This window comes from Trichosurus vulpecula, chromosome 7, assembly GCF_011100635.1.
Source record: "Trichosurus vulpecula isolate mTriVul1 chromosome 7, mTriVul1.pri, whole genome shotgun sequence".
In the NCBI taxonomy this organism is placed as follows: Eukaryota; Metazoa; Chordata; class Mammalia; order Diprotodontia; family Phalangeridae; genus Trichosurus; species Trichosurus vulpecula.
Genome location: NC_050579.1, coordinates 266,377,527 through 266,392,334, shown reverse-complemented (window position 1 = coordinate 266,392,334; position 14,808 = coordinate 266,377,527). Strand labels below are relative to the sequence as shown.

At 45.2% G+C, this 14,808-nt stretch overlaps 1 protein-coding gene across 1 annotated transcript in view; it reads left to right on the top strand.

Annotated features, from left to right (window-relative positions):
* Positions 1-1,023: 1,023 nt before the first annotated feature.
* The window catches only part of DHX16 (DEAH-box helicase 16), a 21,285-nt gene continuing 7,500 nt past the window's right edge, over positions 1,024-14,808 (top strand). The window contains exons 1-9 of the mRNA XM_036767166.1: positions 1,024-1,521; positions 2,267-2,508; positions 2,638-2,803; positions 3,129-3,185; positions 6,102-6,356; positions 6,939-7,142; positions 7,222-7,413; positions 7,845-7,955; positions 8,132-8,247. Of these exons, the coding sequence (XP_036623061.1) occupies positions 1,315-1,521; positions 2,267-2,508; positions 2,638-2,803; positions 3,129-3,185; positions 6,102-6,356; positions 6,939-7,142; positions 7,222-7,413; positions 7,845-7,955; positions 8,132-8,247 (1,550 nt within the window). The 5' untranslated portion in view covers positions 1,024-1,314. The remainder of the gene's footprint in view (positions 1,522-2,266; positions 2,509-2,637; positions 2,804-3,128; positions 3,186-6,101; positions 6,357-6,938; positions 7,143-7,221; positions 7,414-7,844; positions 7,956-8,131; positions 8,248-14,808) is intronic.

The following is a 14,808-nucleotide window of genomic DNA, read 5'->3' as shown; positions in this document are numbered from 1 at the left end:
TTTGGTTCAGTGATGAAGATGGGAGCTAGACCATACAGGGTTAAGAGTGAGAGGAAAGGAGGTGGAGGCACCCATTGCAGACAACTTTCTCAAGCAATGTAGCCACAGAAAAGGGGGGAAAGATGAAGAAGAGCTATCAGGACTGATGGATCAAATGAGGATGGGGTCCACGTGGGTATATTTGTAGTATGTAGGGAAGCAGGGAGTAGACAAAGAGGGAGTAAAGATTATCAAGAGAGTAGGGTCGATAGAAGCAATCTGCTGGAGAACCGCAAGAAGGGCGATCTGCGTGAGGCAGGGGAAGGAGGGAGCGACAGCGGCTGTCTGAACGATCTTGGATGAAGACAACAGAAGGAACTCTGTGAGCGGCCTCAATTTTTTTCAGTGAAACACATGTCAAGATTCTCAGTTGAATGGATGACGGAGGGAGGGAGTCAGGAGAATTTGGAGGAGGGATGAAACGGTTGGGAAAGCTGTTGGAACTGAAGTCCAGACAAGTGGCAACATCCCCAAGGCTGCACACCAGCTTCTTGACCCGGAACGCAAGAAACCACCGATTCACTTATTTCTAAAATTCAGGCACACACGCCTACTCCAGCGATCAATTCGGTAAGATAATGTTTGTAGCGCTACTCTCCTTTAAGACCTTACAGCCTGGTCTCTAATTGGGAGATTTCCCCTCTACCAGTGGACAAGTCCGCTTACACAACAGTGAGTGTTTAGGGGATTTTCCAGTTCTTGGCCATCTCTATATAGCTTTCACAAATGTCCACTGTATTATTTCCAAAGCCCTATATATTTAAAGAAAATTCCATCCTTCCTTCAAACTCCACCCAGGAGGCGCTTCCCCTAGCACAGACAGAGGAGGCAGTCGCTTAACACTTCCACCTCTCCCCAGGTCCTGGTTCTCAACTGCCTTGCCTTGCTGGGAAGTCCTCCTACACATCTAACTTCTATCCTTCACGCTCCGCCCCGCGAAGTCAGTAACGCCCCTACGCATGCTATAATACCTCCACTCCTGTAGGGGGAAGCCAAAAAAAGAAGCGCGGCGGGAACTAAAACCGGAAGTTTTGCTTGTCCGCAGCCTCACGACGGGTCCCTTTCCGTAGCGCCATTTTCCTGCCCGCTTCGCTAGAGGTGCGGCCCGGAAATGGCGGGTGCCGGGGGCTCCGGGCTCCGCGCCTCGGGGCCCTGACGGGTCCCGCCCCCTCCCGCCTCGCTCCGTCCTGCCTCCCCCCGGAGCGCACGCGCCAGGGGCGGACCGGCGGGGGCCGAGCGCCGGAAGTCGGGGCGGGCTGACGTTCGGAAGTCACCATGGTGACCCCGGCCAGGTTGGAGCGCTGGGTGCAGGACGAGCTGCACTCCGTGCTGGGCCTGAGCGAGCGCCACGTCGCGCAGTTCCTCATCGGCACCGCGAAGCGCTGCGGCACGGCCGACGAGTTCGTGGAGCGGCTGCGGGACACCGGCACCTTGGACCTCAGCGGGCCGGCCCGGGACTTCGCGCTGAGGCTCTGGGCCAAGGTGCCTGTGGGAGGCGCCCTGGGTCGGGATGGGATCTCCTCTCGGTCGTGGGGAGCCTGAGTTGTAAATGCCAGCGGGGCGGCGCCCACGGGAAGGGCTGCGAGGGGGCTGTGCTCGTGCGATCAGGCGGGTTCAAGGGAGCACGGAGGGCCGCAAAAGCACGGCGAACGGCGGTTTGGCATCAGCGGGGTGGATGCCAGCGACGTGAGCCCCTCTCCCTGTGCTCAAGGAGTTCGGCCTCGTGGGATGAGACACCGCTAGATTTGCGTGTAGGGAGCGGTGTTGTTGAATTATGAGAGAGGAGCGAAACAGAATGTCACGTGAAGAGATCAGAAAGGAGGAAGCGCTTCGATCTCTCGCTGTCATCCCCCCCCCCCCCCCCCGCACTGCACCGCCACCCCGACACCCACAGCTGGGGAAGCCGTTGTGTTCATTGACCATAGCCTAGTGGTAGCTCCGGTCATAGGAATAGATGTAGGAAGCAGTCAGTCCACAGGCATTTATTTAGTGCCTGCTGTGTGCGTCAGGCACTGTGCTGAACTGTCAGGATTCAGAGAGGCGAAAGACAGCCCCTACTCTCAGGGAGCTCAGTCTAACGGAGGAGAGAGCTGGTCTGTGGAGATGATGAAGGCAAATTAAATGGATTTGTGGAAGGAGGGGAGTTACAGGGGAGGGGTGTACGGTGAAAGACTTGAGGCAAGTGCTGTAGGGTGCTGTAACCCTTTGCCATCCCTTCCTTTCCCAGGTCCCACGGAAGGCGGTTGTGGAAAGACCAGCCCGGGTGGCAGAGCGTGAGGCTTTGGCTCTCCTGGAGAAGAACCGTTCGTACCAGCTTCTGGAGGAAAGCGAAGAGAGTGATGGGGAGATCCAGGGCCGAGGCGGAGGTGGGTCCCAAAAAAAGACCAAGAAACGGAAACATCTTAGGAAGAAGACCCAGGAAGAGGAGGAGGAAGAGCAGGACTCTGAGGGGGACAAGAAGAAGACAAAGTGAGTATCTTGGAAACAAAAACTCCCCAAGGGGAGTGGAATTTGGGCAGGAGAGCCAAGATTTGTGACCCAGGGCACAACTAGACTCTGTTTCTGTCTTATTTTACCTAACCTGGGGCTGGTCTGCAGGGTGAATGAGATCAACAAAGAGCAGAAGCCAGAGTCAGAAGACGAGTGGGAACGAACTGAGAGGGAGCGGCTTCAGGACCTGGAAGAACGGGATGCTTTTGCCGAACGTGTGCGAAAGCGGGACAAGGAGCGAACACGCAATATTTTGGAGCGGTCAGACAAGAAGGTGCCTCATTTTTGGTGTATCTTGTAACAGTTTATGTAGGCGGTCAAAAGAGAAGCGGCAGCCAACAAAGGCCCCCCTACAGTTTGGTACTCTCCATGATAGTCCTTAGGAAGGGAACTGGTTCTTGATAGCCCTGTGTTGTTATTCTGGCAAGTATAGTTGTGGGGAGTACAGGGTCTCTTGAGCATCATTTTAGCATCCGTATTCATGGACAATTCTCCCCATAAGATACTCGAACCCCTAATCTGTCTCTGCGGTCCTTGTGATTCTATAGGGGTGGGGGTGGGAGCCTGTACCTTAACTGCCTCTTTTTTTCTCCTCAAAGGCATATGAGGAGGCCCAGAAGCGCCTTAAAATGGCTGAAGAAGACCAGAAAGCCATGGTGAGTCATATCCCCAGGGCATAGTGAGCCAAGATTAGACACCTGGAAAAGATCCCCTGTGTGGTATAATGGAAAGAGTTTGTAGTGAGTACCTGCCTTTGATTAAACTCCATTCTCCACTGCTTCTGTCTGTGTGACCTTGGGCAGGTGACTCAGCCATTCTGGGCCTCATGTAACTCTTCTGTAAAATGAGGTGGGTGAACTAGATGATCTACATGGACCCTCCTCCCCCTGCCTCCTATGTCCTGTCAGGTGTCAGGTCTTGAGACACATTGCAGTTGGGCTGTAGACAGTATAGCAAGAGGTCCAAGGGTAACCATGGGAAAGACTGCTGGCACAGGGAGGAAGCATGTTCAAGCTTGCTGCAAACCTTCCACGGCTGGTTTCTTCAAGGACCAAGTTGTACATTGTACTAACAAGGGAGATACACTTCTTCTTGAGATTGTTTCCTTATGTCATTGATGGATCCGATGTTGAGAGTTAGCTCAGAAGGAAAAGGAATGGCTGGAGGATGTCAGAGCATACTGCTGTGGGGTCCTCTGCCTGGTCATCCAACTGGGGCAAGCTGATGGTTCTAGTTCTTGTGAGGCACTGGATTCTGAGTTGGAAGTCCTGGATTGGAATTGTCGCTCCACCAGCTGTGTGACCCTGGGCAAGTCTCTCTAACCTCATTATTTATCTCTAAAATGAGGATGCTACTATTGTGTTACTCATATCATGGACTTGTTGGGTAAGATAATTGATGGAACAGGGATTCGTAACCATAAAGTGCCTTTAAAATGTCTGCTGTGGAGGCAGCTAGGTGGCGCAGTGAGTAGAGCACCAGCCCTGGAGTCAGGAGGACCTGAGTTCAAATTCAGCTTCAGACACTTGACACACTTAATAGCTGTGTGACCTTGGGTGAGTCACTTAACCCCAATTGCCCTGCCTTTTCCCCTCAAAAAAAAAATAAAATGTCTGCTGCTACTTCTGTTATTTTATTGTATTCATTAAGTTCTGGTCTGATCTTATCTCAATCCTAAATAATCCTTCTGTTAGAAATGGACCTGCTCCATTATCTGAATTTGCGTAGTATGATAGTATGATAAGCTTTCCCAAGCCTTGATCGCCCTTTAGTAAGCTAACTAGCAACTCCAGACAAAAATGGGAGACAACTTTCTCCTTGAAAAAAAGTTTTTCCCACCCTTGATAAAAAGATTTGAGTGCCTTACACAGTGCTTTATACAGAGTAGACATTTGATACATGTCTGTTTAATTTAATTGGAGTTTTGAGAGATTTCAAGGAGGAGTGCTAGCCAGAGACAGAGAGAAGACAGACATACCTTACCAGTCTTGAGGTTTTTATCAATCTAAAACCAACATCTATCTGCATGAGAAAGGAGTTCTATGAACTGTTGTCATCCCTGTGTGAAATAAAAAAGGATCCATCAATTTGAAAACTTCTATTTACCTCCATTTTGATTTAAGATAGCTAATAATAACTCATATGTTCATATATACTTATCCAAACCTGTTTTATTACCATAGTTAACACTAGGTGAGAAAACTCCCTTTATCAATGCCAATTGGCTACTCTTCTGCAATTTGTGGCCTTACAGAATTGCCTGAGGCTCCAAGAATTAAGTGACTTGCCTGGGGTTATATAGCCAGTATGTGTCTGGGTGGCGGCTGCACAATCTCTGACAATGTCCAGGCATCAGCTTTAGGCTGTGAAACTAGGAGAAGCTGATATTGCCACCCACTCTCATTTCACTACATTCTCCCCAGAATTTGGGCTTTGCTCTGTTCCATTCTGTTTTTGTAGTTTGGGAAAAGGGAAATCCCATCTGATATCCAGCAATCAAAAGGTCTGTCTCGAAAGTAGTGTTGCAAATATGATCATTCAGCCAGCTTCACTGGAGGTGATTGTAGGACAAGGACATGCACTGTGTGAAATGCCCACCATTTGAGCTGAATCAGAGCCTTGCTTCTTCTTGTTACTTATAGGAAAAAATATACCTCATTATAGGAGGGAGGATGGGTCAGCTATAGAATGGAAGATTTCTTACAGTGCAGAGAAAGATAATTATACTTACATATGTATTACAGTGGGAGGGATTATGGTCAAATTGCAAGAAAGACCCTTTTTTTTTGCAGGAAACCCCAATTAGACCTAGAAAGGATATAGATAGTAAGAGACATTGGGGGCCTTTCAGATTTTATTCTGAATTGGAAAAGGACTGAGGTCTGCCTTATCTGTTTAAGATATGATATCTGGAGAGGTTTTGTGTGTGTGTGTGTGTGTGTGTGTGTGTGCGCGCGCGCGCGCGCGCCCTTAAGCAGAGAGATCAAGATAACTTCTTCCTAACAGTATTAAACCTGAAAGTTGGTTGAAGGAAATAAACAAGCTAGGTGATAGAAAAATTCATATTGCCTATTTTTTTATTCATTCATTTCCTTTAAACTTAACGGATATATGCATACATGGGGGCCAGACTAAGTCTGATTCACCGAACAAAGAAATCAGTAAGCTTAAATACATTTTTTTAGTCCCAACACAGCAGCCTGCCTAGATTGTAAATACAACAAATCAGGTAGTTGACAAAGTGTCAATTGAAATTACAACCCAGGATCTCTGTGTTTAGTTTGTCATTAACATTCCATAACATAGTATATGCCCATAAAATATTAAAATAAGGAAAAGTCACATAATTCAAGATAGTGTCTGGGGTCAAGGTTTTCACCCTTAATGGCCATGGACAGAGCAAGGGATGCTCCATCTGGGTTTGTTGACATAAGATAGAGACATCTCTGAGCTTACTCAGAGAATGAAGAGACAGTTAGGGTCAGGCTTTTCTTCTGGTTAATTAGTTCAGGCCCTGAGTCTTATTGAAATTACAAAAATGATATAAAATGGCATAAAATGTTCCACAACAGGTACCTGAGCTCCGAAAGAAATCCAGGAGAGAGTACCTTGCAAAGCGGGAACGTGAGAAACTGGAGGATCTGGAGGCAGAACTGGCAGATGAGGAATTTCTGTTTGGAGATGTGGAGCTGAGCCATACTGAACGGCAGGAACTCAAATATAAGAAGAAAGTACGGGATCTGGCCCGGGAGTACCGGGCAGCTGGGGAGCAGGAAAAGTTGGAGGCAACAACTCGATATCACATGCCAGAAGAGACTCGTGGACAGGTGAGGGAGAAGGGAAAGGGTTGGCCATCCTGGGCCTCGGGAAAAGGAAAGCTTGCATAGGGACTGTTTAAGGGTAGAAACTGTGGTCAGGGGCCAAATGTCTGCATCACTTATTTTCTTTTTCTTGCTGACCTTATTGAAGTTTAGAGTTTGATGAGGATGGGTAAGGAGAACAGGGTGATGATTTTGAGGAGAGGTTGTGATAAATGTGGATGCCTGGATCTTTTTTTTTATTAAACATTTATTGATACTGTCAGTTTTTTACAAGTCCCACCTCCATAGAAACCTCCCTTGTAACAAAGAAAAATGATTAACAGTGACCTGGTCTAATAGTCTGTTCAACCTGTAATCACTGCTTGTAGTGTGTTATCCTTCGAGCAGGGGTGTGTGGGCGTGCCGGCGTGCCCAGGTTCCCCCCAACTCCCACCCCCAGTGTGATTCCTCATCTGTCCTCTAGGACTGCAGTTAGTTATTATATTAAATCTGAATGGGGTGTGTGTGAGTGATCCGTGATGCGTGATGCTGCTGCCTACACTTTGACATGTATGTATGCCCACCATCTCTGTCTTTCTCATCCCTTAGCCAACCCGTGGGGTAGAGCTGGTGGAAGAAGAGTCAGGAGCCCCTGGAGAGGAGCAGAGGCGCTGGGAGGAGGCCCGTTTAGGAGCAGCTGCCCTTCGGTTTGGAGCCAAGGATGCTGCACCCTCAGAACCCAAGTATCAGCTGGTGCTAGAAGAAGAGGAGACTATTGAATTTGTTCGAGCCACCCGGCTCCAGGGTGATGAGGTCAGAAGAGGTTATACGGGTGGAATCTGGAAGGAGAGGGAAGATGGGGCCTAGAACTCTCATCTCTCCCTTTTCTTAGGAACCATCAGCTCCACCCCCTTCATCTGGGGACCAACAGAAGGAGTCAATCCGGGCTGTCCGACGTAGCCTTCCTGTTTTTCCATTTCGAAATGATCTCCTTGATGCCATTGCCAACCATCAGGTCCTCATCATTGAGGGTGAAACAGGGTCAGGAAAGACCACACAGATCCCCCAGTACCTCTTTGAGGAGGTAGGACATTACTCACTCCCACCACTTGGCTTGTTTATTATTCTGAGTCCTTTATGGAAGATACTTCCCCTCACTAAGTGTTGTTGAAGAACTAGGGGCACAGTGTTTTATTCTCTGCCTTTTTCTTTTTCTTTCTTCATTATTCTTTGTTCCCTTTTCCTGTGTCCTTTTTTCTCTCCTCTCTGCTTCTGTTCTGTATTTGTCGTAGTTGTACTCTTCTTCCTTAGAACCATTTGAGAGTTAGAGACTGGGGCTCACCATGGCCGTGTAAGGATCTCATCAGAGCACCCTAGGCCCAACTTGCCTATGTTATCTATATCTCGAAACTTCCAAAGCCTTCTTTAATTCCTTTTGGGAGATAAGGCAATGGGAGGAAGCCTGGACATTTTCCACTTCCCCCAACCTCCTGTTCTTCCTTATATTTATCTCAGGGTTACACACAGAAGGGAATGAAGATTGCCTGTACGCAGCCTCGGAGAGTGGCAGCCATGAGTGTGGCAGCTAGAGTGGCCCGGGAAATGGGGGTGAAGCTGGGAAATGAGGTGAGCTCCATTATGACAAGAGAAAAATAAGGAATTAAGGAGTCGGGGGTAGGGTCTGCTTCTCTGGCCTCCTCTTTCTCAGGAACCCATGTATCATAGCTTCTCTTTTCTCCAGCTTCCTGTTCTCAAATATCCAGAAACTTTCCCAATCTTCCTTTCTCACCTGCTGCCCCCAGGTTGGCTATAGTATACGTTTTGAGGACTGTACTTCTGAACGAACTGTTCTCAGATACATGACAGATGGGATGCTTCTTCGAGAGTTCCTTTCTGAGCCTGACCTTGGAAGTTACAGGTATTAAATTTCTATCTCCTATTTAACAAAAGCTTTCTCTTTAGAGTCACACCCACTGTTTTTCCCTCCTTGCTAACCCAGTCTTTAGTGCTTCAGTATCTTCTCAATCTGTTTCAAGGTGTCCTAGAACTGCCCTTTTTTTCCACAGTACCTCTAAATTCCATGTCTAAATATATCATGTAGATAAGACAAGAGGTTGTATGTGGACAGAAGTCCTCTCCCTCCCTTCCCCAAAATCTCATCCTTTCTAAAGACAGGAGGATTATAGAGTTAGATATCTATTTTGAAAGTGTTCCACATCCTTTAAGAGATTTTCCTGAAAAATTTACACAAAGAATCAGCAACCAGAGAGGACCCTGCAAGTTGCTTTTAGGACCAGCTAGACAAATGTGCCAATTCAGATCCATGAAGGAGTACAAACGAAGAGATGAGGCAAGATGGGCTGGGTTGTTTACCTTTTAAACCAAGGAAGTAGAATTGAAAGCAAAGAGACATCTGTGCCAGTGGTCAGGAGTAGACACTGCTAAGTCTTTAAATTTGGTATCAAAGCCTTCCCATTGCAGAATACTTTTGGATTTCTGAGGTGTTTGCAACCAGGAAGATGTTGACAGATGTTAGTTTGACAATAGCCTTTGTTGTCATTTAACCTAGGATAGGGTCAACCCATCTTTGCTAGCCCATTCTGATGAAGCCTTTTTTCTCCTTCAGGAACAGAGTGGGGCCTAGAAGGGAATTAAAAAGAACCTGATACTTAGCCTACAGGGGTCACAGCATTATACCTCCTATATCCCTTACCACCCCCACTTCTGGGTAGGTACACATCTCCTTTGTTTGTTGGCATTAGAAACTTGGCTTGGCTAGCCTGTGGTTACTTAACTGTCAGGGTCCCATGATAGAGCCTTTCTGGCAAATGGAGGAGTTTTAAGCAAGAGGCAAAGAGTTAAAATTTCTTAAACTTTTAATTCTACCACCTGTGATAATTAAGGTTTTGGCGTGCATTTGGATTTGGGGGGGTCATAACGCAGTAAGTTGGAGGAGTAAATGGCAAAACAAAGAGTCCCATTGTTAAGTCATTTTTCAGTGTCATACTCATCATGACCCTCTTTGGGGTTTTCTTGGCAGAGATACTGGAGTGGTTTGCTATTTCGTTCTCCAGTTAGTTTTACACATGAGAGACTATGGCAAACAGCGTTAAGTGACTTCCTCTGGGTCGAGCAGCTAGGAAAGTGTCTGAGGCTGAATTTGAACTCATTAAGATAAGTCTTCCTCATTCCAAGCTCAGTTCTATCCACTGCACCATCTAGCTAGCTGCCCTAAGGAGTCCTGTAGGGTTGGATAGCGTATAGCAATCATTCACTTGAGTGACCAGTTGATAGTAACAGCTAGCATTTATATAATACCTACTGTGCGACAGGCACTGTGCTAATAACGACTTCAGGGATATTTCATTTGATTCTCATAACACCCCTGAGGGGTAGGTGCTGCTGTTATCATCTCATTTTTAGAATGAGGAGACTGAGTGTATTAGGAGGGCAGAGTTCATAATTTCAAAGAGGATCATATATATGTCTGAAAGGTTCGGAACCGCCAGATGTAAGAAATTCTCAAGATAAGAGGCAGAAGAATCAAAGCATATATTTAGGCTCCAGAGTAACAGATCCACAAACCAGCATCCCCATTTTGATATATTGATCAAAAGCTTCCAGGCCCAATAAGTACGCCTCACAAGAGTAACCAGGAGGCCACAGAGAAGCATGGTGGTGTAAAGCAAAATCATATACATGCTTCCCCTCTATGGTAAAAAGATACCCACTGGCCTCAAATCCTTGTTCAGCTTCCTCCCCTAGGTCAGCTCTGCTACCAGCAGCTCCTGCTTCAGCTTCGGCTGTGGCTGTAGCTGTAGCAGCCTCTGGCTCCAACGGAAGCTGTTTTTAACCACCCGGCTTCTGCGGGAGTGTAAGGTACGCTGGGGAAAGCACAGGTTCCTTCGATCAGCTTAAGCAAGGGAAGCAAGGTGAAGGGGCCGACAAGCTTACTCCAATCCAACATACAAACAGCATTCAGTTCAGGGGAAAAAGCCAAACTAGTCAAGGGCACTTGTTGACTAAATGCTAAGGAGCCCATTTTTGGTTACCAACACACTGAGGCAGAGGTTAAATGATAAGGTCGCACAGCTAGTAAGTGTCTGAGGTTGGATATAAACTCAGTCTTCCTGACTCCAGGCTGGTGCTGTGTCATTGTTCCACCTAGCTGAGCCGCTTACCGCTTCTCAGTTCAGTGGATCGTGGTAGACTTGACGACTTGTTTAAAGGATCTTCTCTAGTCACCGTTTCCAGGCTTCACTCATTTTGCATGGCTGAGTATGGTGTGAAGGCATATGAGGAACTGGGGCTAGGATCAGCTCCTGTCAATGGAGTAAACAGCTTTGAAAGATTATCCCTTGGGTTCACAGAGAACCACACCTGCTGGGGAGATGCTTTGTACACTAATTCTACCTTGGTCCAGGGGGATGAAAGGCTACTGTGTGGATAAAACTGAAGAGGGATCATTAAGGCTGTTGTATTACAAGAAGGGGAGGAAGAGGGTTGGAACAGTAGAAGGGGCACTGATTTCGAATGTAAAAACTGGGTTTAAAATCCTGGTTGTGCTCTATCTTTGTGACCTTGGTCAAATCACTTAACTTGGCCTCAGATTCCCTATCCATAAAATAAGGGCATTTGACTTAGATACTGTGATGCCTGTCTCTTTAAGCAGTAGAGAGGGAACTCCATAATGTTAATACTTAAGCAAGTATTGTACTTAATAAGGAACTACATAGTTTTAATACTTAATGAAGCAAGTACTTAACGTAGAATATTTTAAAAAATGCTTTCTTGATGCTTTTTTTTAAATATCCCTATCACTTGCTTTTACCATGCCCCACAAAAGAACATTCCCCTTTAACAAAGGAAGGAAACAATTAAGCAAAACAAACCAAAATATGTACTATATCTGTTAGCACGTAGCAACATTCTATACCCATAGCCCACCACCTTTCTACCACAAAGTATGAGGAGTACGTTCTGTCATTGATCTCCTAGAATCAGGATTGGTTATTATATTAATCTGAGTTTTTATGTACTTTAGTATTATTTTTCTTTACTGTAGTTGCCGTATAGTCTTTTGGTTCTGTTTTCGTCATTTTATCATTTCGCACAAATCTTCTCAAATTTCTGTGTTCCTCAGTCACTATTTCTTTCTGTAAAATATTATGCCATTACATTAATGTATCCCAGGTGATTGTCATTCCCCAGTCAGTGGGCAAACTCATTGTTTTTTGATACCTCATAAAGTATTGTTGAGGATATGTGTATAAATGGGACTTGTACCTTTGCTTCTTACCTCCTTGGGTATATGCCCTGTAATGAAACTGTATGAATAGTTAAGCGGGAGTGTGCTAGACTAAGTCCTGATTCAGACAGCACACTTATAAGCTTTGAATGCAAGTAATTTAATACCAGCTTCATTTTCCTTACCTTTAAAATGAAGAGAATACTTAAGACTGCCTAACTCCAGTGTCAGTCAGTGTCCTTGCCATTAAGTATCGTATACTTTGAATCAATTCATCATGTATAGGCTCCTTAAGACCTTTCTGGAAACAGCCTCCTTCTTAACTCGAGGTGGTATCTTGAATCTGCAGCTTCTGGATCCTTGATTTGTGGCCAGTTTCCTCTTCAGATTAAAACCCTTGAGGAAGCCCTGATGATCCTTTGGCAAGGAACTAGACTAGCTTCTTGATTTTTTTTTTAGTTTTCATTTATTTATTTAATATTTTTAGTTTTCAGCATTGATTTTCACAAGAGTTTGAATTGCAAATTTTCTCCCCATTTCTACCCTCCTCCACACTCCAGGATGGCATATATTCTGATTGCCCCGTTCCCTAGTCAGCCCTCCCTTCTGTCAACCCCACTCCCCCCATCCCCTTTTCCCTTACCTTCTTGTAGGGCAAGATAGATTTCTGTGCCCCATTGCTTGTATATCTTATTTTCTAGTTGCATGCAAAAACTTTTTTTTAACATCTGCTTTTAAAGCTTTGGGTTCCAAATTCTCTCCCCTTTTCCCTTTCCACCCATCCTCCCTAAGAAGACAAGCAATTCAACATGGGCCACATGTGTATCATTATGCAAAACCCTTCCACAATACTCATGTTGTGAAAGACTATATTTTGCTCCTTCCTAACCTATCCCCCTTTATTCAGTTTTCTCCCTTGACCCTGTCCCTTTTCAAAAGTGTTTGCTTTTGATTACCTCCTCCCCCATCTGCCCTCCCTTCTAGTGTTCCCCCTTTTTTATTTCCTTCCTCCTCCTTTCCTGTGGGGTAAGATACCCAATTGAGTGTGTATGTTATTCCCTCCTCAGGTCAAATCTGATGAGAGCAAGATTCACTCATTCCCCTTCACCTGTCCCCTCTTCCCTTCCTATAGAACTGCTTTTTCTTGCCACTTTTATGCGAGGTAATTTACCGCATTCTATCTCTCCTTTTCTCCATCTCTCAATATATTCCTCTCTCATCCCTTAATTTGATTTTTTTTTTTAGTATCATTCCTTCATATTCAACTCACCCTGTGCCCTCCGTCTCTCTCTCTCTATATGTGTGTATATGTGTGTATATATATATATATATATATATATATATATATATACACACACACACATACATATATACATACATATATATACATCTACATACATATATGCGTATATATACATTTATATATTTACGTATACATACGTGTGTGTGTGTATTCCCTTCAGCCACCCTAATACTGAGGTTTCACGAATTATACACATCATCTTTCCATGTAGGAGTGTAAACAAAACAGTTCAACTTTAGTAAGTGCCGTGTGATTTCTCTTTCTTGCTTACCTTTTCATGCCTCTCTTGATTTTTGTGTTTGAAAGTCAAATTTTCTATTCAGCTCTGGTCTTTTCACTGAGAAAGCTTGAAAGTCCTCTATTTTATTGAAAGTCCATATTTTGCCTTGGAGCATGATACTCAGTTTTGCTGGGTAGGTGATTCTTGGTTTTAATCCTAGCTCCATTGACCTCCAGAGTATCATATTCCAAGCCCTTTGATCCCTTAATGTAGAAGCTGCTAGATCTTGTGTTATCCTGATTGTGTTTCCACAATACTCAAATTGTTTCTTTCTGGCTGCTTGTAGTATTTTCTCCTTGACCTGGGAGCTCTGGAATTTGGCAACGATATTCCTAGTTTTGGGGGGGATCTTTTTTTAGGAGACAATCGGTGGATTCTTTCAATTTCTGTTTTACCCTCTGGATCTAGAATATCAGGGCAGTTCTCCTTGATAATTCCTTGAAAGATGATATCTAGGCTCTTTTTTTGATCATGGCTTTCAGGTAGTCCAATAATTTTTAATTTGTCTCTTCTGGATCTATTTTCCAGGTCAGTGGTTTTTCCAATGAGATATTTCACATTGTCTTCCATTGTTTCATTCCTTTGGTTCTGTTTTATAATATCTTGATTTCCCATAAAGTCACTAGCTTCCACTTGCTCCAATCTAATTTTTAAGGTAGTATTTTCTTTAGTGGTCTTTTGGACCTCCTTTTCCATTTGGCTAATTCTGCCTTTCAAGGCATTCTTCTCCTCATTGGCTTTTTGGAGCTCTTTTGCCATTTGAGTTAATATATTTTTTAAGGTGTTATTTTCTTCAATATTTTTCTTGGTCTCCTTTAGCAAGTCATTGACTTGTTTTTCATGGTTTTCTTGCATCACTCTCATTTCTCTTCCCAATTTTTCCTCTATTTCTCTAACTTGCTTTTCCAAATCCTTTTTGAGCTTTCATGGCCTGAGACCAGTTCATGTTTTTCTTGGAGGCTTTTGATGTAGGCTCTTTGACTTTGTTGACTTCTGCTGGCTGTATGTTTTGGTCTTTTTTGTCACCAAAGAAATATTCCAAAATCTGAGACTGAATCTGAGTGTGTTTTCACTTCCTGGCCATGTTCCCAACCAACTACTTGACCCTTGTGTTTTTTGTAGGGGTATGACTACTTGTAGAGTAGAGACTACTTTGTTCCAAGCTTGAGGGGCTGCGCAGTTGTTTTCAGAGCTATTTCTGCAAAGCAAGCTCTGCCACGCCAACGCTCCTCCTCCCCCAAGAAGCACCAACCTGGACCGTGACTCAGATCTTAAGCAGGCTGTGCACTCCTGCTCTGATCCACCACTTAATTCCTCCCACCAGGTGGGTCTGGGGCTAGAAGCAACTGCAGCTGTAGTTCTGTCCTCAGAACTGCACCACCTCTGCTGCCCCCCAGGTGGTGGCCGAACTGCAAACTCCTTTCACTCTTTCCCCGAAAATTTTTTCCCACTAACCTTCTCTGTTGTCTTTGGTATTTGTGGGTTGAGAAGTCTGGTAACTGCCACAGCTCACTGATTCAGGGAGCTAGAGGCCTGTTCTGCCAGGCTCCCAGTCTGGTTGGTCTGGGTGCAGCCCACACTGGGCTCTGCTCCGCTCTGTTCCCAGTTCCATGGGATAGACCTTACCCAGTGGCCATCCAGGCTGTCC